The sequence below is a fragment of the Trichechus manatus genome, unplaced genomic scaffold (assembly GCF_000243295.1).
Source record: "Trichechus manatus latirostris isolate Lorelei unplaced genomic scaffold, TriManLat1.0 scaffold00010, whole genome shotgun sequence".
Lineage (NCBI taxonomy): Eukaryota > Metazoa > Chordata > Mammalia > Sirenia > Trichechidae > Trichechus > Trichechus manatus.
The window spans coordinates 3,646,796-3,671,292 of record NW_004443946.1 but is presented as its reverse complement, the minus strand read 5'-3'; the positions used below and the strand labels follow the sequence as shown (position 1 = coordinate 3,671,292).

Here is a 24,497-nt window from a genome sequence, read left to right as displayed (position 1 = left end):
AGAACGTTCCATGTGCATTGGAAAAGAATGTGTACTTTGCAGCGGTTGGATGGATTGTTCTATATATGTCTATGAGGTCCAGTTGGCTGATTGTGCCAGGGCAATTAATTTTAATACGTAGGTCCCTTCAGTGGACAATTTTTTCCAAAACCTTTTCTCTAAGCAACAGCTCTGGAGTGTCCAAGAAGCTTGTTAATTCATAAGGATAACTCATAAATTATAGGTCACAATAAATCAGCCAGTGGAAGGATATGTAACACATTTCATAATCTAAGTGATTAGAATCTTCATACTTTTAAAAGGGGAGAAACTGCTCAAAGGCAACTGGTACTTAAAACTGTGAAAAGTTTTACCACTTGTTTCAGTGTCATTAGATCAAAGAAAATTATTTTATACACCCAGGAAAGCAAACAATCACCACCATGATTAAACACAAATCAAAAGCACCAAATTACTATGACCAAATCAAGGAATACGATATTCAACTGTGGTGAGGAAGAAAGCGTATTGTAACTCATGGTACAGAGAATGAAACTTCAACACTAATGCTATCTACACAAAACACTCTTAGTTTTACTGAAACCAAGTAACTCTAGACTTCATTCTAGGAAACAAAAACATTCAAGGAACCAACAATACTGTTGACAAATTTTACACAGTTAGTTATATACTTACCATCCAAATTGATCAACGGCTCTGCATTTTTAGCTGCATTATCAGCATTTTTTGTATTATCAGGTACCGAGTCCTTGTATTTTTCAGCTGTAAAAATAGGTAAAAATAAAATTTTTAGAATTGCAACTTAAGGTACAATCAACAACCAAAAAACCTCCACTGCCATTGAGTCGAGTCTGACTCATAGCGATCCTACAGGACAGAGTTTCCAAGGCCGTATATCTTTATGGAAGCAGACTGCCACATCTTTCTTCCATGGTACAATCAACACTACTTCTTTACTGACTTTAAGCCGAACGGATTATAAGCACAAGGCAATGTATCCAATCAAAATTATTTTTTTCTACTGAATATCTAACAGAAGATAATATGACTATAGTGTTTTGATTAAGCTAAAATGATCACTGGAATGCTCGACACAAATATACTTTCATTAACAATTCTAAAGACAATACATTTCCAACATTACATAAATTTTAGGGGGGAAAATCTGAATCTGTAGCTTCTCTAAAACTTGATAAGATAGAAGAAAGAGACAAGGCTTAAGTATGAATTATGTAGAATTAAATTTAAAAAAATCACTAAAAAGTTTCTTCCCAAATCTTCATTTGAATGATATATACAGAATCTAAAAACCTCGCTTTAAAAAAAATCAATACTTCAAATACATCAGCATATACAAACCTAAAATTTATTTCAAGACGTGAAATTCCAGAATTCCAAAGGTAGATTTTATTAGCTTCACTTGAAAAATACTCAAAAAGAACTCACACACACAAAAAAATACTTGATAATAATTCACTAAACTCAATACCCAAAAAGCATCTTTGGCTACAGAGCTTATATTTTTACTAAAAAACAAGATGGAAAAATAAAAGCATTAAAATTTAAGTCACACAGGACTCAGCTTAAAGGGGCTTCCACTGGCCAAATCTGGGACAACATGAACATCAAAATACATGATGGCAAGAAAGGATTATGGCCCACTGACTAAAATAAGAATCCATGTATCCACACTGATTTAAATAAACAAATAAATCAGAGAAGGAAAACCTCCTCCTTACAGTAAAAGCCACAAAGAAATGCAGAAGGAATACAGAAACTAGAAAAACACCTTTTGACAATCATCATCATCATAACTGATTCAGGTAAAAATCATCAAATGGGTCCTAAAACCAAGAGGAGAGTTTGAGAGGTAACAGCATATTGACATAGACTCGAAGTGTCTCCCCACAAAATACGTTATTTATTACAAAGGGGAAAATAGTAACTTTACACTGGAGCAACCTTAACCAAGTGGTCAAAGTAAACATGACCAGTAATGGGACAAACCAGTGTCACTCGCCTCCTATTACAGTGCACTTAAAAGAGCACAACATCACTTCTGTGTTCCTCCTAACAAAAGTACAAACCTGAATCTAATCACTTAGAAACATCAGATAAACCCAAAATGAGGGACAGAATACAAAATAAATGTCAGTGTGACAAAACACAAATAGTGAGGAACTTTTCACATTACAGAAGACTGAATACATATAACAGTTGAATGCAATGCGTTATCCAGGACTTTTTCCCCCTATAAAAAACATCACTGAGACAACTGATGAAGTTTGAATATTGTCTACAGATGACAGTAGCACATCAATGTTAATTTTCTGGTAACTGTACTACGGTTATATAGGACAATGTTGTTTTTAGGAAATGTATATTGAAATATTTAAGGGTTAAAGGGAATCATCCACAATTTGTTATCAAATGGTTTAGAAAAAACTCTGTGTGTGTGTGTACTGAGGGAGGAAGAGAGAGAGAGAAGGATATAGCAAATTAAATAAAATTTTCACACTTGGGGAATCTGAATATATGAAAATTCTTTGTACTACTCTTGCAACTATTCTGAAAGTCTGAAATGATGTCAAAAAAGTTAAAAGAAAAAAATGTAAGCCAGATTTTAATCACCTTAATTGACAAAACTAATATAAGGCTTTAAAAAAGAAAAAGTAAAGGCACTGTTATGGATTGAATTGTGTCCCCCCAAATTATGTGGTGTAAATCCTAATCCCTATACTTGTGATAGAAATTCCATCTGGGAATAGTTTTCCTGTTATGTTAATGAGGCCATATCAGTGTAGGATGTGCCTTAAACCAATCACCCTATCTCTAAAAAAAAAAAAAAAGCAGACAGGTAGAGAAGCAGGCAAAGATTGGGGAAGACTGATGCCAAGCCACATGAAGATCGCTGAGGAAGAGTCTGAAAAGAGACAAGCACCTTCCTTCAGAGTCAACAGTGAGAGAAAGCCTTTCACTAGAGCCAGCACCCTGAACTCGGACTTCTAGCCTCATGTAACTGTGAGAAAATAAATTTCTGTTTGTTAAAGCCACCCACTTGTGGTACTTGTTACAGCAGCACTAAGACAGGCACAAATAATAAAATTTCACAATGCTTTCATCAAATACCATTTTAAAATAAGTAAATTAAAAGTCCAGAAAAATGCTACAGATTAATGGAAAACCACAAGAGAACATCAGCGCCTTCTACTGGTAAGGGACCGTATTACTACTTTAACCATTTTTTTAATGAAATAGTCTTTGTTCTTACAATCGTGAATTTTTAGATTAAAGAAAATCATGCTTTCTAGTTTACTTTTAATACACTTCTGAGGCCATTTACCTTTTAACTACATGTTGATCTCCTCTTTTTCAATATCAAAAATTCACTATATATAAGATACAAACTAGTTTCTCAGTATTTATTAAAAAGACCATACTATTATTGAGAAATGTATTTACAGAGTTACAGTCAACTATTATTGAGAAATGTATTTATAAAGTTAAAGGGATATGCAAACATATAGCACCTGCCATTCTCAGTACTTGGGTGGCCTGAGTTGAAAGAATTAAAAAATGAGACAAATGGGATATAATGAACAAGCGTAAAACAGAAACTGCAATAATGACTACCAATTTGTTTGGGAATAGCTGAAAAGCACTTGAAATAAACTTGAGAATACATTACTGCAAATAAACTCACATAGATAAAAAGAGCATGGAAAAAGGTCCTGAAAATCAAGTAATACTACCAGCGCCACAAGGCTTGTAATTTATTCTCTGAAGAACAGTAAAAGCGTTTTCTTTTTAAACTAAAATGGAAAGTAAAGTTTCAAATTAGAGGTTTTCTTAAGATTGCTACCAAAAGACTGCTGAAATTAAAGTCTAAGGCACAAGCAAAATCTGGTTATCCTGAAAATCGGCATATGTAAACATTCACATATTGCACTGGCCAAATGTTTACTGAGGTTGATAAGCATCTACTGTGTGCAAGAAACTATGTTGGGTGCTGTGGTAGACAGAATAATGGCTCCCTCAAAGATGTCTATGTCTCAATCTCTAGAACCTGTGAATATAGTACTTAGCAAAAGGGGACTTGCAGATGTGATTAAATTAAGGACCTGAGATGGGAAGATTATCCTGGAGGACACAAATGGGCACAACGTAATCACAAGGCCCTTATAAGAGGGAGGGAGGACGATCAGAGTCAGAGCAGGAAGTATGATGACAGAAGCAGAGTCAGAGAGGGATTGGAAGATGATATGCTGCTAGTTTTGAAGACGGAGGAAGGGACCATGAGCCAAGCAATGCAGACAGCTTCTAGAACTGGAAAAACCCAGGAAACAAGATTCTCCCTTAAAGCCTCCAAAAGGAACCAGCCCTGCAATACCCTGCCCAGTAAGACTGATTTTGGATTTCTAACCTCTTAACTGTAAGATAATAAATTTGTGTTGTTTTAAGTCATTAAATTTACAGTAATTTGTTGCAGCAGCAATAGGAAACCAATACAGGTACCATAAGGAAAGCAATCTGAAAATCAGCTTAAACTTAGCGGGGTCGATAAGACATGTAAAACATAGAAAGTAGTGAATGACTTAAAGGGCATTGAGTAAGAAGCTATGCAAATTCAGAGGGAAGGATTACTGCAGCTAGGTGGCATCTGAGCTGGATCTTAAAAGGATGGGTAGGATTTAGATGTGTAGAGCTAGGGTGAAATGGTATATTAGCCAAGTGAAAAGTGTGAGTGAAGAAACTGAAGGGAGGGAAAAAGAGGAATGTAAACAGGAAATGGTTATGCTTGTTTGGTGGGATGTTAAGTGTGTAAACACTGGTTGGACACCAGTCATCAAAGGATAAGGAGCTTGGAGTTGCTATTGTAGAAAACTGAAAGCCAATGATGTTTGTTTAATATATAACTAGTGCTGTTCTTTGGAAACAATGAGTAGCTTTCTAAAACAGATGTAGGTTTCAGAAAGTAAGCTTGGTGAGCTATGTGAATGACACGTTAGAGGGTGACACTAACAGGAGACTAGTTTGGAAGATATTAAAATAACCTCAGCAGAAAGTGACAAGAGCCTGAAATAGGGTTATAGCAGTGGTAATGGAGAAGATACAATTTCACAGGTAATTGTGAAATTACCTGACGCTGCCAACAAACAGAAATCTTATCAATTCTGGCACACTAACAACAGTTTCTAAACAAGAAAGGATAAGGAGCAGACTGTGCAAGGTGGCAAACATACCAAAGTAAGTCACTGTGTGAGATGACACCATTTCCAAATTCTAAAAGAAAAATCCAAATAGCAATGAAAGACAGCAGAAAGTATTTTTAACTTTTTGTGATAATAAAGAGACTGTAATTTTAGAAAATTCTTTCATAGCCAATTTGGGAGATGGGGCAAGGCTGGATGCAGAAGAAAGGTTACAGACAAAAAGTAAATTTCTAAATATATGCTGAAAGGGGGTATAAAACTTAAATGAACAAAAGGTAAAATATAAGACAAAAAACACAAACTAGTAAGTTCCTTAAATCTTTATACTGTCTTTCCAACCTTTCCTCTATCTCTAAAAACATATTCCCCACGAAACATACCATTATCTCCATATTCGAGTCTAACAGCTAACCCAAGAAGCCAGTCAATTGCTTCCTGTCGATCCTGAATCTTGAAAGGACAGTTAACATCTCTGAGATACTGTGAGGGAAGGAAAAAAAAGCAGTTTTATTACCATAAAATCACAGAATCAACAAAATAAGAGTTGAAAGACACCTTCGTTGGGATGCCCTCATTTAAGACCTCTTGGTCTACATCCCACCTTCCCATGATTTCAGAGTTTGTCTAACAACAGCCATTATCAAGAAATAATCAACTAGTTTTCCCATTTTTTGGTAATCAGACACATAACTGCCAATAAGAATTTCTTATAATGTTTATATTATCAAACTTATGATCCATTATATAACCCAAAGGAAACATTTAAGTGTACCATCTTATTGAAAAAAAAAAAAATTTCCACCATCTTTTTGACATTTTACCTTTATAGATGCCAGGTAGGACATCACTGATCTAGAATTTGCTCATTTTATAGACAAGGAAACTGAGGCCCAGAGAAGATGACACTTCTCAACGGTCAAACAAGTTAGATCTGAGACTGGAATCTAAGATTTCTGATTCCAGGTCCCAGTACACATACAGCAGTTAAATAAAAAGGACAACTTAAAAAAGGAGGACATACAAATAAATCAATTATTATCTAAACCTTAGCTTTCATGTTATGAAAAGGCCACTGAATAAAGTAATTCATGTAGTATCTGTCTAGGGTGTAACCAAGTATTCTAAGTAAGTGTCAGAAGCTGTTTATCCAAATGAGTGCTGTCCTTCAAATGAGTCACCTGGGACCTTAAAATCTAACTCCAGCAATGATGCTATTTACTCAAAACTCTGGAGTTCCCTTTTGGAAATCCTATCAGGAATAATCAATCAGCACTTTTTAGCCATAACTCATTTTCCAATCAAAAATGTTATCCCCCTGCTAAGAAACATACCTCAATCATGAGATTTAGTCATGATTCAGAAAGCAAATCCACCCTCAAAATATACAAATTGGCCATATTAAGGATATTCAAAAGATGTGACCTAGGATCTAAAAGTAATTTCAAAAGAGAAGTTCCAACTATGCCTTAAGAAAGGACATCATCATTCCAAAGACACTAACTTTAAGGGTAACACCTGCTTGGATGCATAAGTTCCAATACATTTATCTTTAAGTTACATTACTTTATTGTCACTTCTGGGTGATTTGTTTCAGTTTTCTATATTCATCAAATACTCTTCTATATGTAGAAATTTGTAGTGTCTTGTACACATGAATGGGCCATAAGTAAGAAGTGATCTAAACAAATATAAACCTCTAACAATATATTTCTAAGTCTTAAAAAGTCCATTTAAAATTTAAAAAAATACTTTTTAAGAGCAAAGGAAAATAATTCAGTAGTAGTCCTTGAGTAGTGCAAACAGTAATGTACTAGGCTGCTAACTGAAAGGTTGGAGGTGCCTTGGAAGACAGGCTTGGTGATCTACTTCTGAAAAATCTGTCATTGAAAACCCTGTGGAGCACGGTTTTACTCTGACACATAAGGGGTCACCATGAGTTGGAATCTTCTCCTCAGCAACTTCTTTTTTTTTTTTAAGTAATATCAGTAGAGACAGTGGTAGTAATATGGGTGGTACTATGGATGGGCCTACTCTGTGAACACTTTAGGTGTATAATTAATTAACAGTATCCACGAAACCCATTACTGTTGAGTCAATTTTGACTCATGGCAAGCCCATATGTTACATAGTAGAAATGCTCCATGGGGTTTTGTTGGCTATAATCTTTATGTAAGCAGATCACAAGGCCTTTCATCCACCGTACCCCTGGGTAAGTTCGAACCACCAACCTTTAGGTTAGTAGTCAAGCACATACTGTTTGTGCCACCTTAGGACCTTAACAATACCCAGCACCCCTATAAGTACTATTGTTATCCCTATTTATTGATGAAAAAATTGAGACATAGAGGTTAATAAATCTGCCCAAGTTCGTAGAAGCTAGTATGTAATTTACATAATCCCCTAATTCACACAATCATTGATTCAAAAGAGAATGTTAGATACCTAATCACTTTGCCCTGTAAAATGAAAAGTTAAGGTGGTTTTCATGATATTTTGAAAGAAAAATATCTTATTCATCAAAGTAATGTAGGTGATGAAAATGTTTCACGTGATGACATTCTAAAATGTAATTTTTATTATAATTTGAAAACCATTTTTTCCTATAAAAATATTACTAAAATTAGACTAAATGGGAAAATTATTCTAGCAACAAAAACACATTATACATACAGAACTTTTAGATTACTTTTATTGTACAAGCAAGATACCTGTGTACATTAAATATAATCACAAACACAAGAGTCTTAATTTTTAAGCATGTTAATAATGTCTTCTATTGACATAACAGTAGTACTAAAAGTATGTTATTGCAATACTTTTAGTCTAAGATAAAGAATCTAATTTTGGCCATGTAATTAATGTGAAGTTAATTACCATTTATAGAATATTTATCACTGTTTTTTAAAGAAACTTCACAATGTTTCCAGAAAAAACTATTTCAAGCTTGGTAGAGAGATTATATAATTTGCTCTAAAATCAAACTAAATGATAAGAAAAAAGTTAAATCCTTGAAATCCAGGTTCTCAAACAATGATCATTATTAAAAAAAAAAAAAATTTTAAGCTTGTCTGTCTTCACATAATCTTTAAAGAAGTTATCTGTACTTTTATTTTACTTTCTGGTAATTACCTTTTCAAAGAACTTGGGCCAATCACTGCTGTGGATGTTCCTCAAATTCCCTCTGTCTTCAATCTTGTAGTGTCTAATTTTCTGGTCTTCAAGCCAAACAATAAAATTTCTAAACTCTGTTTCATCTGCAACAAAAACATCATAAAAAAATCACTAGAAGTAATAGATAGAATACTTCATAGGTAAATGATCTTGTGGGAATTTTTTAACACCAAAATAAAAAGGTAACTGAGACAATATAAGTACTATGTTACATGGACATTAAGTACATTTATGACAAAATGCATATTCTCTTACCGTAGGTAAAACACCCATTGTACCAAAGAGAAAACTGAGGTTCAAAAATTCAAATCCACATCTAAGTGCTACTGCCATAGGCTCTTTTTGTTAAGTAAAAGGCAAATCAAAAAAACAAACTTCTATAAATCGATGTTTCTACATATCAACACAGCACTGCTTTTCCTCTTGTAAATTATTTTCAGTCTCAAATTCAAGCTTCCATTATGAAGTCTTGAACTACACATTGGTTATCATATCACAGGTTGTACCCGATGATCACTTTCAAACTTACTAGTCTACCACAGTCCAAGAACTATGAGAGGAAACGAGTCGTAGTGGGTACTAGAGTAATATAAGGTAGTAGTATTATTACTTCTAAAATTTTTAATGCAGTAAAACCCCAAATACCTTTGTATTTACAATTCAACTGCCCGGCTCATCTGCTACTAACTGTTTTGCACGATCCCTACACAATCAGCACGTTGCTATACGCGTAGATCCTTCCACTGTCAGTATTGGATTTCGTTTTGTACTCTCTTTCTCTCTCTTAACTGCTTCATGGGCTCGGATTGCCACCGACTGCCACGCCTTAGCTCCCGGGGGGCAGTGAACTTGTCTTCAAGTTACTCAGCACCTTCCTCAATACCCAGCACGGTGCCGGCCCACAGCAGGTGCTCAAGGTACCGTCCATTTAATCATCCAAGGGATCAAGAAGTTGAAAAGCTAACTTAAGTTAGAAAAACGAAGGCTCTCCCTTTTGTGAGCTGAGAAGTGGAGACGGGGCAAGGGTGCTTGGAGTTAATCCAGCAGAAAAAGTGGAGAGGCCGACAGAGGAACGGGGTGCAGGGGCTCCGAAGCCAGGGGTGCGGAGAGGAGAGGCGGAAAGCAGCGGTGCGTGGCGGCCTGGCGGAAAGGGGCCGCCCGGACGCCCACAGGGTAGACAAGGCCGCAGAGGGTCCCAGATGGGGAGGAGGGGGGTGCTGAGAGAGGGGTCGCAGCCGGGGTTAGAGATGTGCGGTCGGCCCGAGGCCGCCGCCTCACCTTTGCAATTGAAGCCCGCAGGGTTGTGGTAGTCGAGGGCCGTCAGCTTGCGTCGGAACATGGTCCCAGCTTCTCGCTCTGGTCCCCCGGGCCTCAGCCGGGAGAGAAGCGAGGAGAGCGGGAGGCGCAGGCACCCGCGACGCGGCGAGAGGGAGGGCTGGCGCCGGGACGCTCCGGAATGACTGCTGCCTTCGCCACTCGTGGCTTAGGAACGGCGGCCGCCGGTAAATGCCCACCAATCGCGGTTCCGCCGGGGGAGGCGGGGCCAGCGTCGGGGCACGTCGACGCGCAAATAAACTTTATTGTCAGCTCCCTAGTTGAACAATAGGCAGAAAGCAACCGAGAAGCAAGTTTCCTCGCCTTCTTAATACAGCACACAGAAAATAGTATTATGTAGGATTTTGCTACTGGCCATACCATACTGTTTAGAATTTTGAATATATTCATTCATTCACTGTGTGCCTTCTGCCTAATAGATGCTGTTCTAGGTACTGCTAATATAAAGACTAAAAAGTAAGGTCTCTGTGTTAAGATGCTTTCAGACAAGTTCTGTAGTAAGGTGCTTTCAGACGAGTTGGGAGTGACTCACAGGTAAACATACAACTATAATACTATGTGATAGTTCCAGAGATCACCACCAGCTATTGAGTCACTGAAGTCACCAACTACTGAAGTCACTGAAACTGGGGGTCATTTTTTACTCCCCGACCCTCAGTCACAGCAACCAATTTCCGCCTTTTTGACTCTCTTAACTGTCTCCCAAACCTCTCACCTCCTCCCCAGCCTACTGATCGACCTCAAATCAGGCCCTCATCACTGTTGCTTATTTATCTAACTGATTTCTTTTCTTAGGGCCGGTCTTGCCTTCTCCAATCCATTCCCCGCAAAGCAACAACAATGATTTTTTAGAACAAAAATCTGTCCATAACTTTTTTCTGTTTAGTATCTTTTAGTGATTCTCTGTTGTCCTCCAGAAATAATTAAAATTCCTTATTGTTTTTAAATCCCTTTCTGGTTCAGTGCCTGCCTGCTTTTCAGGGCTCATCTCTCAGTCTTGTATACCCCATGGCTCCACAGCCAACTACTTGAAATCTTTGAAACTCGTGCTTTTTCTTGCTTCTTTGCCTTTGCTCCTGCAATTCTCTCATCATTGAATATCTTTCTCCATCATCTTCATGTTTTTGTCATCTTTTGAGATTAGGTAAGTTAAGTCAATATCTCCTCCAGGAAGCCTGTTTTCTAGCCCCACTTCAAGCCCAGTGCTTTTCCTTAGTGCCCCCTTAGCAGCCTGTGCTGAACTCTGTCATAGCCCGTATCACTCTGAATTATAATCTCCTCTGCTCATGTACGCCTTGCCTGCTAGACTATAAATTCCTTAAGGACGTGGGCTGAACCTTTCAGCTACTTCCTCAGAGCCTCACACTGCTTGGCACTGGTAGAAGTTTGGTAAATGAATGAACAAGCTTTTTTTTTTTTTTTAAGGGGAAAAACACAACCCATAAAATTTGTTTTCTGGAATTGGCCCTTTAATGGAAAAAACAAAACAACAATAACTAAGTTTTTTGCTCCTGACCTAGTCTTTCTATTTCAGACTGCAAGTTGTCAGTCATTTGAAACTGCTTCTGGTCATCAGCCCTGGCCACGCCCCAAGGATGGAGAGGTTGGAGGTAGATTTCTACACCAAATGCTAAAGGGACCCGTGGGACTCAGGCAGAGGATAAAGCTAATTTTGGAAAAGAAGTGTAGCAGGTTATAAACATTCAACCTGTTTTTTATTTTAAAACTTTTGTCTTCTGGATTCTAAGGTATCCCTTTGGCCTATTCCGAATGAAGAGTCCAATAGGAAGTGAATCTTAGAGAATACCGTTTCTGAAGACCAAGCTCTCCATGCACTTGCAGAAGGAGAAACCAACTTTTATTACCAAGTGACCAGATAATATGATTGATCCAGGGTTTGTTAGGCCATTAATTTATCTGTTTAATTATTTAACAATTTGTTAAGTGTCGACTATGTGCCATGCAGTCTTCTAGATACTGTTTCCATCTGTGAACTTAGATATGAAAAATTATGCCCTCGGGGAACTTACTCTCTGGCAGGGGGAGACAAACAGTACAATAATACATAAGTAAAGCGTTTAATATTTTAGAAGATGGTAAGTGCTATGAGAAAATCATAGCAAGAGGGATAAGGAGTAGGGATGGACTGTGAGGACGTTCGGCTATGATGAAAATGTGCAAAGATGAAATATGAACAAAGACTTGAAGAAGTAAGGAAATTAACCACACAGTGCAAAAGATTTCTAAATAGAACACGTAGTGCAAACACGAGATAAGAATGGTTTTTGTATTTTAAATGGTTGAAAAAATAAAAACTATTTCATAACACGTGAAAATTATATGAAATTTGAATTTCAGTGTCCATAAATAAAACTGTACTGGAACCCAGCCACACCTGTTTGCTTGCTGCTTTTGTGCTGCAAAGGCAGAGTTGAGAAGTTGCAAGAGAGAGCATGTGGCCTGCAAAGTCTGAAATATTTACAAGAGATTATATGGTTTCAGAAAAACAGAGGTTCGATTTCAATATCATTATCAGGGCAACACATTATGAAGTAAGACAACTGATCAGAGGTACAAGTTGCTCTTTGAAGGTTATTTTCACAACTTGCAACATTTTTAAAAGTCTCCTGAGGTTTTACTAGACCCTTTGTTCAAATTATTCTTCCAAAGACAGAAAACAGGACAAATTGATAACACTTAGGAATATCCACAAAAGTCTCTATATTGCACCAGAAAAAACCAAGTTGATATCCTATTGAATGTTATCAATTTAACTCATCATAGGATCACATTTTTTTTAAACAAATTTTATGATGCAGAAAGTTCTCTCCCTCTCGGGAGCCTCCGCGGGAGAGAGAACATCTCTATCTCTTCCTGAGGCTCTTTTTGTTAATTATGAAGACTTGCTTTTTATTTATTTATTTATTTATTTAAGGCCAGGCTTTGGAATTTCATGATTCAGCATTAAAGTAAAAAGCAAGCCAGTATAGCTTAATTTTATTGGTAGAAGTGGAGTAGGAATGAATCGGGATTTACTTAGTCACACAAGGAGCATAAAGCACTAGCCTTCTACACTTGATACTGAAGGAGAAAGCTTGCCTGACAGTGAAAACAATATAGAGGAAAACAGAACCAAAGGTGGGGACAGGCAATTCCTGAAAACGTCTTGCAAGGGCCTGAGCCTAGCTTTCAGATACATGAGCCAATAAATTCCCTTTTGGGTTTAAGCCAGGTTGGGTTGAAGTCTTGTCACAACTGAAATAGTCCTAACTAACATGAGGCAGATTCCAGAGAGATTTATAAGGATCAGTCCACAGAATTCATGGCTGACTGGATGAAGGATGAAATGGAGGTGAACAGCTTAAAGGTGACCTCCCAAATGTCACACATCAGAGACTTGAAGAAGGGTGGGTCCAGTCACAGAAACAGGAGCACTGTAGAAGTAAACCAGTCTGGGGAAGCTGAAGAATTAAGTTTGTGACCTGCTGAGTTTGAGGTGATGGTAGATATAGCCCGTAAACACTGCTGAGATTCAGGAATGAGTCTGAGTGGGTGAGACTAGAGATATCATTTGAGGAGTCAGCAGCATAAAATCAGAGTTGAGACCAGTAGAAAACAGGGAAAGAGGGCAGATGACTGCGTGGTAGGAAAACCCAATATTCACATTTAAGTGGGAGCAGGAGGAAGAGTTACAGAATATGAGGAAAGTGGTCAGAAGGCTAAAGTGAACCAGGAATACATAGTGCCCCAAAGGGCAGAGAGAAGTGGTTTCAGAGAGGTAGGATTGAAACTGTAACAAGGAGTATCATCATTTGGGTGATAGGATTCTATGGAGATGTCCCTTAGAAAGTATAGAAAAGCCATCCATGAATGCTTAAAGGCAGATAACGAATAAGGCAGAGATGATGCTTTTATATGGTTTTGGCCAAAACACAACCAAACTTAGATTGCCTGCTTTACAGATCGATAAACATTCCTACTCTTGCCTCCCCCTCCCGTCGCTCCAGTGAGCCCTCAGATTTTCTCTAAGACTCCTACAAAGGCTTGGGCATTACCCTTGGTTTCAAGCTCCTGAGAGCTGGTCTTTCTCCAAGGATGCTAGGAGTTGGGCAGGGGCTGCTATCACAGGGATCCTTGTAGTGCTAGGAAGTCTGGTTTCTCAAAGGGCCTTTGAGTCATCTTGTAAAATGCATTGATCTATCTATCAGGTGGGCTCCAAATGTGGGCTTCACTTTCGGGTTGATTTCCCAGGGTTCCTACCTGCAAAACTTGCAGTAGAATTCAGACTGAAAGCTGTACAGAAGGCAGGGGGAAGGTGAACTTTTCCAGATTTGCCATGATCTGACACTGGCTCTCAAAAGTATGGGCATTTTTAGTAAAATTCTATTTTTTTTTTTTTTTTTTGAGGCACTATTGATACTCTGGAGCCCTGGTGGCAGAGTGGTTAAGAGCTCGGCTGCTAACTGAAAGGTCAGCAGTTCAAATCCACCAGCTGCTCCTTGGAAACCCTATGTGGCAGTCCTACTCTGTTCTGTAGGGTTGCTGTCAGTCAGAATTACTTGACAGCAACAGGTGTTGATACTCCACCTTCTGCTTCAAAGTCTCATGGAGTTTTGTGTGCTTATGGAACTTTGTGAACTTTATTCTGCACACAGGTGACACATAAAGCCCTGGTTCAGAATGGGCCAACTTAGGAGGTAACGCCTGGGTACAGAGTGAGGTTGGAGAACACTCATTCATTCATTCTTCAGATATTTATTAAGCACCTACTATGTACCATGCTGGAGTCCCTGGGTGGTACAAATAGTTAATGTGCTCGGCTGCTAAGTGAAATTTTGGAGGTTCAAATCCACCCAGAGGTAGCTCTGAAGAAAGGCCTGGTGATCTACTTCCAAAAAACCAGCCACTGAAAACCCTATGGAACATAGTTCTACTCTGACACACATGGGGTCGCCATAAGTGGGAATCAACTCAATGGCAACTATTTTTTTTTGTTTTAACATAATTAATATCATTGAACTGTACCTGTGAAGATTGTTGAAATGGCAAATGTTTTATTACCTGTATATTTACCACACACACACAAAATCCATTAGAAGAAAAAAAAATGTATTGTGTTAGTAGCACTGTTGGTTCAGTGGTAGAATTTTTGTCTTCCATGTGGGAGACCCGAAGCTGATTCTCTGCCAAGGCACCTCATGCACTGCCACCACCTATCTGTCGGCGGAGGCTCTTGTGTTGCTATGATGCTGAACAGGTTTCAGCAGAGCACAGGAAACAATAACAATAAGGCAGGGGAATAGAGATTAACAGGAAGGGACCAACTTTAGATAGAGTGGTCAGGGGAGGCTTCTTGGAGGATGTGACATTTAAGCTGAGTCGTAAAATATGAGATGTTCCTGGATTTCCAGATGAGGGAAAGTGCAGAGAAAACAGCGTAAGCAAAAAAGCTCTTTGGCAGCAAGGGCTTGATATAGTGGAACCAAAGCAAAATCAGTGTGGTAGGAGGGCGGTGAGCAAGGGGAGGTATTAAATGAGGAAGGAGTGATGGTGGGGTGAGGGCAGGTCAGAAGAGCCTTGGAGTTCATGGCAAGTGCTATGGGTTTTATTTCAAGTGCAACAGAAAGCCAATGGAGGTTTTAAACAGAGGGCAACAAGCTGTGACTTCAGTTTTAAGACCCTTCTGACTGCAGTGGGGAGAACAGAATGTAGCTGGTAAAGAGCAGAAGATGGATGTCGTAGTCATCTAGTGCTGCTATACCAGAAATACCACAGGTGGATGGCTTTAACAAAGAGAAATTTATTTCTTCACAGTAAAGTAGGCTAAAAGTCCAAATTCAGGGCGTCAGCTCCAGGGAAAGGCTTTCTCCCTCTGTCGGCCTTCTTCTCATCAGTGTTCCCCCAGCTCCTCCCTGCAGGGACCCCAGGTCCAAAGGACGTGCTCTGCTCCTGGCACTGCTTTCTTGGTGGTATGAGGTCACCTGGTCTCTCTGCTCACTTCTTTCTTTTATATCTCAAGAGATTGCCTCAGGACACAATCCAATCTTGTAGATTGAGTCCTGCCTTACTAACACAACTGCCACCCATCCTCCCTCATTAACATCATAGAGGCAGGATTTACAACATATAGGATAATCACACAATACCAGGAATCATGGCCCAGCCAAATTGATACACACATTTTTGGGGGGACATAATTCAATCCATGACACTGGGTGACTAGTTAGGGGCTATTGCAGTAGTATAGGTGAGTGGCAGTGGTGAATGTCAGAAGCTATGCACATAGTCCAGTGTGTGGGGGAATTATCTGTTGCAAATTACCCTTTACTGTCTTCTCAGCCATCACTTGGGGTGATTGAAAGTCACCAATAGGAACTAATCACCTTCATAAAAACCACTTGCTGTCTAGTTGACTCCAACTCATGGTGCCCCTATGTGTGTCAGAGTAGAACTGTGCTCCATAGGGTTTTCAATGGCTGTGATCTTTCAGAAGTAGATTTTCAGGACTTTCTTCTGAGGTGTCTCTGGGTGGACTTGAACGTCCAACCTTCCGGTTAGCAGCTGAGCACACTAGCCATTTGCACCACATAGGGACTCCCTTTAACTTTATACATCCCATTTATTACTCAGTGTTGCTGGAAGAGCTGGAGGGCCATTGGGATAATTTTTCACCTATTGAAAAATAAATTCTTAGACTGAGAAAAAGAGCATGTTAGAACGAAAGGGAGAAACATAGTCGCTGTCAGTCAAGGCACATATTTCCAAGCTCCAACCTTGTGACTATTAATTCAAACAAATATTCCTATTTTCCAGTGAGATGTGGGCCACAAGTGCTCTAGACCCAGAAAAAGCATGGTGGATTCCCTACGCACCTTTTCTTTCAAAAACCTCCCTGGAAAATATTGTGAGTATGCTACTATATTGGGGTTTAATAATAAAGAGCAAAAATTTTGCTCCTTGTATTCATTCATTACCACATGAACGTGTTGTTTCTCTTTATTGTTCGTATTTGCTGGGTCATTCCTACTGTAGCCTTGGCAAATGAGAGCAGCGGCCTCTTGGGAATTCAGTGTTCAGTACCTAATAGTGAATGCTGGGCATGAGTAGTAACAGATAGAAAGCAATCTCTTTCATCCTTTCCTTTCCAGTCGTAATCACGCAGAGTCTCCCTGATGGTGTTTGTGGAACATGAGGCCTGACCTCATTGGTCCCACTAATAACTATGTAGGAATAAATAATTTAGATTGTTAATGAGGATTTGAGTTGTTTCCCCAGTGAGCCCAACTCTCTGGCAGCCTTAGACTTCTGAGCTCAGTGAAGTGAGCATTTTTCTCTAAAACTGCTGCCATTTTCACGTTGTTTCCTCACATTTGGGAAATATTTGTAAGTTGGTTTTCAAAAAAATCATAGATCTTCTTCTGGTAATGGGTTGTCTTTGATAGCGCCCCTGGGAAATAAAGTCAATCCCAGTCTGTTGATTTAAAGCATTGCTGGATAAAGTGATATAAAACAGTCCACAAGTGCAGTCCACAAATGTGAACCTAATTTCTGCTTTGAACCTCCTGTCCACTGGTGGTGGAAACTAAATCACAGTTAATTTGTGATTCTCTCTTTTTTCAGTGGTTTCACCTAAATTTGGGAGAACTTCTGAAATACCAAGGAGTGGGTGGCAGGCGGCAGATTCGTGTAGTGTCCTCATCGGCCCACACTGTCATCCCCTGGGGTGTTTCAATTTCTGTGCAATCTTTGGTTGTTGGTGCATAGGTCACTGCTGTGCCCACACCATGCCCTCTGCCAGGTCCTCAGGTTGCCTGTGCTGGGGCTGTGCTGTTCTCAATCATATGGGACCTTCCCACTACTCCCACACCACTCCAAGTGCCAGGAGCTCCATTTCCATGGCCTCTGGGGCCCTGGGAGCCGGGTATTGCTGCTCTGCCACAGCATGGCATGTGACATGGAGCAGCTCAGCCCCGTCTGCTACATCAAAGATTGCAAACTGGTGGCCCAATATGTGGCCATCAAATGTGTTCTGTTTGATTTGTACTATTTGCTTTAAAAAAAAAGAGAGAGAGAGAGAGAAAACACTTATAAATCAGAAGATTTCACATATTCTAGATTCCTCTTTCCTTTCTGTCTCCTCTTGCTTCCTCTGAGCCCACAAATTGGCTTACCTTACCCTCACCCTTAAAAACAAACAAACAAAAATATTCCCTGCAATATGCCTCGATCTGCCATTTCAAGCTTACATTTTTCAATTTTGCTTCACATCCTACACTGTATGAATCTGAGACTTAACATTCCCGGAACCCTGTTGCTTTTCAAACTATCTGTGATGAAGGGCCAGTTTAAAAATGCCCAATCCATCGGAGACCAGAACGTTTATAAAATATAGTAAAAATAAGGCACTAGAAAAACGAAACAAAAAAAGACATACAAAACACAAGCTCCATTTTTTTTATTGTTACTTTCAACAGAAATAAAACTACTCCATCAAATTGCTACATATTGTTTTTAAATTCTTACCGTCAGAATTGGTACTTAGTGTGAATCAATAATAAATGGAAGCCCTGTCCTAAATGATTCCCAGACTTCTGTGTTCTGCACTGTCTACCCTCTCTTCCTTCTTTCCAAGGACCTCCCAGTCCTTCAGGTACCTTTCAAATGCCACCTCTGCCAGGAGGCACCTTTCCTGGTCCTTCTTACCTGCTATGGCCTTTGAGCTCCTGTGGAACATAGATTGATTGTCATCTTCTTGGCATTGAATTATGATCATTGTGTACTTGTGTCATCACACCCCCACCTGATATTATGCTTCCTAATATTGAGGACTTTCTTTCCCATATTGTACCAACACAATGCCTTATATATAGTAAGCTTTCAACCAGGGCTACCAACTGGTTCATTCTGATTCAAACCCCTGCTGAGAATTTGCATTTCCACCCCAGATATGCTGAATCAGAACCTACATTTTACCAAGATCCTCAGGTGATTCTATGTATAATATGTTTTGAGAACACTGCTTTAATAGTGATTCTCAGAGTAGGTCCCTAACCAGCAGCATTAGCATCGTTTGCAAATTCTCAGCAGGGTTTCAATGGGTTCGAAGCCCTGGTTTCAACATCAAAAAAACAAACCCAAAGTGAAACCAAACCCATTGCTGTCTAGTTGATTCTGACTCATAGAGACTCTATAGAATGAGTAGAACTAACTGCCCCATAGTGTTTCCAAGGAGCAGCTGGTGGATTCGAACTGCTCATCTTTTGGCTAGTAGCTGAGCTCTTAACTACTGTACCACTAGAGCTCTGAAGAGTTGCTAAATTGAATTACTTCAGTAAAAAAAAGCAAGGACAACATTAGATTAGTCACAGAGAATTGTTGGCAGAGGTGGGAACAAAACTCAGGACTTGGGGCTCTTACTTACATTCTCATGAATTTAGCCTTAAAACTTGAGCTCTAAATTATAAACAGCCACAGAAAACTCTGACTAACAGAAGAAAATGACAGCTGTTTACTCTTGCCAAATAAAACTTGAGTCTGAATCTAAGCGAATGACTCAGGCATCTTTAAGAATTTGGTAACCTTCAAGAGAAAGGCCCATCCTTCAGCATAGTGTCTGAGATGCTTCGTATCTGGATCTCGTCTACATTCCTTTCCATCCTCATCTCGCCAGTCTTGTGTAGCATGGTGGATAAGAGCCCACATTCTGGAATCAGACTGTCTGGCTTCAAATCCCAGCTCTGCCACTTACTGGCTGTGTATCCTTGGGTAAGTTATAAAGGCTTTCTGTACCTTAGTTTCCTTATCTGTTAAATGCGAGTAATGGTACATGCCTTGTAGGCTTGTGAAGATTAACTATTGCATTCATTATATGGATACATAAACACACACACACACACACATATAAAACCAAATAAAAAACCAAACCCTTTGCTGTCGAGTTGATTCTGACTCATAGAGCCCCTACAGGACAGAGTAGAACTGCCTAGTAGGGTTTCCAGGGAGTGGCTGGTAGATTCAAACTGCAGACCCTTTGGTAGCAGTCAACCTCTTAACCACTATGCCACCAGGGCTCATATATATATAAATGTATATATATACACATATATAATTTATTATTATAGTAAAGCATGTAAATATATATACAGAGAGATTTATGTCAAGGAAACGGTTCATATGGTTGTAGAGGCTGGAACGTCCCAAGTCCGTGGGTCAGGATAAAGGCTTCTCCTGATTCATGTAGATGCAGGGGCTGGTGAACCCAAGATTGGCAGGCGAGACTGCAGGTAAGGTGCTAGCTCAAATCCCGAGAACCAGAGGTCAGACAAACAGGAGCCAGCTGCAGGATCCAGAATGAGCAAAAGCCCATGAGCCTTGCCAGAATGTCTGCTTATATTCGGTGCAGGCCACATGCCCAAGGAAACTCCCTTTCAACTGATTGGCTACTCATAGCAGATCCCAACATGGAGGTGATGACATTATATCAAATCTTATCATGGAAGTGATCACAACATCATACAACTGCCAGACCACTGAGAACCATGGACCAGCCAAGTTGACATACAACCTTAACCATCACAATGTATGTGCGCATGTAAATGTATATAAATTAGTGTGGCTTTAATAAATTAATACATAATTTAATGAATTAGTACACAGTGAATTTATATGTGAGTATATGTCTGTCTGTGTGTATATGTAGTGCTTGCAACAGTGCCTGGCACATAGTAAAAATTGTATGATCTTCTTATCACTCTCCTTTTACATTCAGTGCTTGTACCACACTGAACCAATTTTGCTCTCCCCATTGTACGTTTGTACTTGCTCCTCTCTCAGCCTAGCACAGCCTCATATCCTTCCTCTACTTGGCTAACTCTTCCTTGGCCTTTAGGACATGGGTCAGATCACCGCCTTGGGGTGTCTTGGACCACTTTAGTCTCCAATTGGTGGTGTTAGGTGTTCCTTCCATGTATGGAACTTTCCTCACTAAGTCAACACTGCATGCAATTATTTCTTTTCTCTTCCTACCACTAGACCATGAACTCTTGGGGTAGGGATTGGGTCTTACTGCTTTTGTATCTCCAGCACCTCACAAATTTCCTGGCCCAGGGCACTGCTCAAGAAACTTGATGAACAAGTGTATAAAATAAAACTATAGGCAGGGCTTGTATGTACTTGTATGTCGATGACCCCCTGGGGAGGGCCTGGGCCATCCATAGGCGAGGAAGGGCAGGGCACAAGTGTAGGCTAAAGGCCATGCTACAATGGGAGATGCTCCTGTGTTTCCTGGGGTGGTGGTGGAAGGGAACAGGGTTAAACGGGAGTTTGTGGAACTTTCCAAGTGGGCACATTTTGCCATTCTTATTTCTGCGATGCTCTGAAGGTTCAAGTCATACCTTTGCTTCTAATTGACTGTAATCTTGGACAACAACTTCAGTTTCCTCATCTATAACATGGGGACCCAAATAACTGCCCTAATGGGAGTGATATTCAGCTGTACTCACTTGGACAGCAGTGCCAACTGCTTATGGCCTGTGTCTGTTTTGACTGGTCAGTGACCATGGTTTTCTGATTATTAATTTTGAACATTCATCCTGACCCCTAACTACACATTAAGTTTAAATGTAAGGTCTCTCTTTTTTTGAATGCTCATTGGCTATTGTTAATGTTTTTACCAAATATTAGTCATTTGCATACCGCTATATTCACATTTAGCTAACATTAATTTTTTTACTTAATATCTTTATTTAAATTGACTCATTTTTTAGTTATGCCCACTTTAGCTTTGCTCTAAATAATAATATTCATGAAATCATGCATTTGATATGCTAATAGTACTTTTTGAATACACACAAAAACACATACAAAGTTTTTACAATATATGTAAGTCAGAATCGACTTGATGGCAGCAGATTTTTTTTTTTTTTATAGTGGTCATCTGTTGTTATCTGCCATCAAGTTGGCCCTAATGCACAATGGAATGAAATGCTGCCTGGTCCTGTGCCATCCCCTGATTGGTTATGGACATGCCCATTGTGATCCATAGGATTTTCATTGGTGGATATTTTTTGGAAGTTGATTTCTAGGCCTTTCTTTCTACTCAGTCTGGAAGCTCCATTGAAATTTATTCAATGTTATAATAACACAAATGCTTCCACTGACAGACAGGTGGTGGCTGTGCATGAGGTGCTTTGGCCAGGAATCTAACCTCGGTCTCCCCAATGGAAGATGAGAATTCTACCACTGAACCATCGCTGCCCCCTCTGTGTACTGTCTAAAATCATCTTGGATAATGGCAGGTGTACTACCATTTGGGGAGCTCATAGACCAATGGTTCTCCAAGTGTGATCCCTGGATCAGCAGCAGCAGCCTTACCTGGCAACTTCTTAGAAATGCACATTCTTCAGCCTCACCCCACCCCTACTGAGTCTGGAACTCCAGGGCAGGGCCCAGCAATCTGTGCTTTAAAAAACTCTTGAGGTGATTCTGATGCACACTCAAGTTGGAGAACAGCTGTTGTAGAGAACTCCATGGGCTTTCCGTAAGCTGACCTCTTCACAGGAATTTCTAACTCAGGCCCTTTCCAGGGCCTCCGTTCAGCCCTGCCTCCTTCAGATGCCATTGATTTGGTCTTGTTCAACCACTGAGATGCGAGTAGCAGTTAAGGCACACACCTGCTTTTCCTGCCGGTTGCACAGCTGGGTCCCTGGGGAGGCAGCCTTCATTTGGAACAATTTCCTTCCCACTTCTCTCATTTCCCAACCTTTCAGGCACTGAGTTGATTAAATTCAGAGGAAGAAATAGGCCAAATCCTCTGTTCCACAAAAAATAATTACCTTCTCCATCCCCCTCTGGTCTGGCCTGTGAGGTGCAGGCAGATGAACTAACCATCTTTTTCCAAGCACATTTCTATATGTTGTCTTTGGCCCTCTCTACTGGGCAGGTGGTTCCAGGTTCCCTGTAGGTCAGGACACATTCTAAGATGCTTCTTGATCTCCTCTGACAAGCACCTCTGTTTCTGGAGGGAGAAACACAGGAATTTCCAGGCCAGCCAGCTTTGCTCGACCATTGACTCTGCAGCATGAGTATTGGTGGTTTCCTTCAAGGTGTTCCTTCATCTCTATCCACACTCTCCTCTTTCGTGATTCCAGCTATCTTACCCACGCCTTCAGCTTCCTACATGCCAGTGAAGCCTAATCCCGTTTGTCCCACCCCACCTCTTGAAGAAGCTCTAATTCTGTTTTTCTGAGATAAGTTCCATTGATCATACTGAATAGCCAATATACCCAAAGCTGAACATATCCTCTTCCTCAGTAAACTCACTGTTCTCCTGTATTTTCCGTCTCAGCTAACTTAACCACAGTCTATTCTGCCACTTGAGCTAGAAACCCTCTCTTCCTCCTCCCATATTCAGTGGATCAGCACTGCATGGTGATTCTACCTCTTCATTGTGAATCACTTTCTCTCTCTCTATCCTCAAAGCCACTGTTAGTGAAGGCCCTTAGTTTCTATTATTGCGACAACAGCTTCCCAGCTGGTTTAGTCCTTTTTGTGTCCATCCACCACTCTGCAGCTCGAGTGGAATTTCTAAACAGCAAATCAAATCCTGGCACTTCATGGCTAAAACTTCTCCAGGGGCTCTCTACCACATACAGGATAAAGTCCAATCTTTGCAAACACGATCTGTGATAACATGGGTTCAAAATGCTCTTTATGCTCTTGCCTCCAAAGCACAGTGGACTACAACCTCACAGAAACATTTGCCATTCCCAGAACATGCTGGGAGCTTTCTTGCACCCATGACTCTGACCAGTTTCCTAGGCCTGGAAGGCCTCAGCACTGCCCCTCCTTTCCCAGACTGATGAGTTCCCACCACCTCTTGAACCCCAGCTCTAAAATCAACTCTGTGAAGATTTCTCTGATCTTTCCCTACAGTCAGCCAAGCCAGGGGCCCTGTTGTCTGTGCACCTTCCAAAGCTCTTCAATGAAGACCTCCGAAAGATCCCCCACCCAGTAGGGGGTGGTATCTCATCCACCTTGCACCCTCAGGACCTGATGCAGATATTGTTTTTGTTGTTGTTGTTATATGTTGCCAAGTGGATTCCAACTCTTAGCGACCCTATAGGACAGAGTAGAACTGCCCCATAGGGTTTCCTAGGCTGTAATCTTCATGGGGGGGAGATGGCCAGGTCTTTTCTCCTGCATTGCTGCTGGTGGGTTTGAACCTCTGACCTTTTGGTGAGCAATCAAGTGCTTAACCATTGTGCCACCAGGGGTCCTTTCGCAGATTAAAAAACAAAATCCAAACCCACTGCTGTTTAGTCGCTTCTGACTTATAGTGACCCTATACTGGATGTCAAACCAGCATTGCTGCAGCCTACAGAGATCCACTCTTTTCCTGGAAGGCTACTTTGTAACTGCAGAGTCTCTAATCCAAAACACAAAGAGTTATAAGCATGGTTTCATTTACCCCTAACAAAGGTGGAAGCCCAGAGTAGGCCCAACATTTTGTCCCAAGTCACCAGGGCGCAGGGTCCGGCTATGCCAACACCCCATCCACACTGCCTTCTAGACAACACTGGCCATCTTCGGAGGCCCAGAACGCAAATCATCTACTCCTGCACAGTTTACTGTCCACATTAGCATATATTTACTATTCCATTACCTTCATTAGTATAATTTATTATTCCTGAGACCCTTGCCCTAGAAAAGCACAACTGCAATTCTTTATGGTCCATTGTAGGAATTTGTGAAAAGTCCCACCAACTCAACAATTTACTC

At 40.2% G+C, this 24,497-nt stretch overlaps 1 protein-coding gene across 1 annotated transcript in view; it reads right to left on the bottom strand.

Moving 5' to 3' along the window:
* Positions 1-9,884, bottom strand: part of RTRAF (RNA transcription, translation and transport factor) — a 17,245-nt gene extending 7,361 nt beyond the window's left edge. Inside the window, exons 1-4 of the mRNA XM_004370863.1 lie at positions 9,663-9,884; positions 8,343-8,467; positions 5,594-5,693; positions 676-762 (exon numbers count right to left, since the gene is read on the bottom strand). Of these exons, the coding sequence (XP_004370920.1) occupies positions 676-762; positions 5,594-5,693; positions 8,343-8,467; positions 9,663-9,723 (373 nt within the window). The 5' untranslated portion in view covers positions 9,724-9,884. The remainder of the gene's footprint in view (positions 1-675; positions 763-5,593; positions 5,694-8,342; positions 8,468-9,662) is intronic.
* Between the last annotated feature and the right edge of the window lie 14,613 nt (positions 9,885-24,497).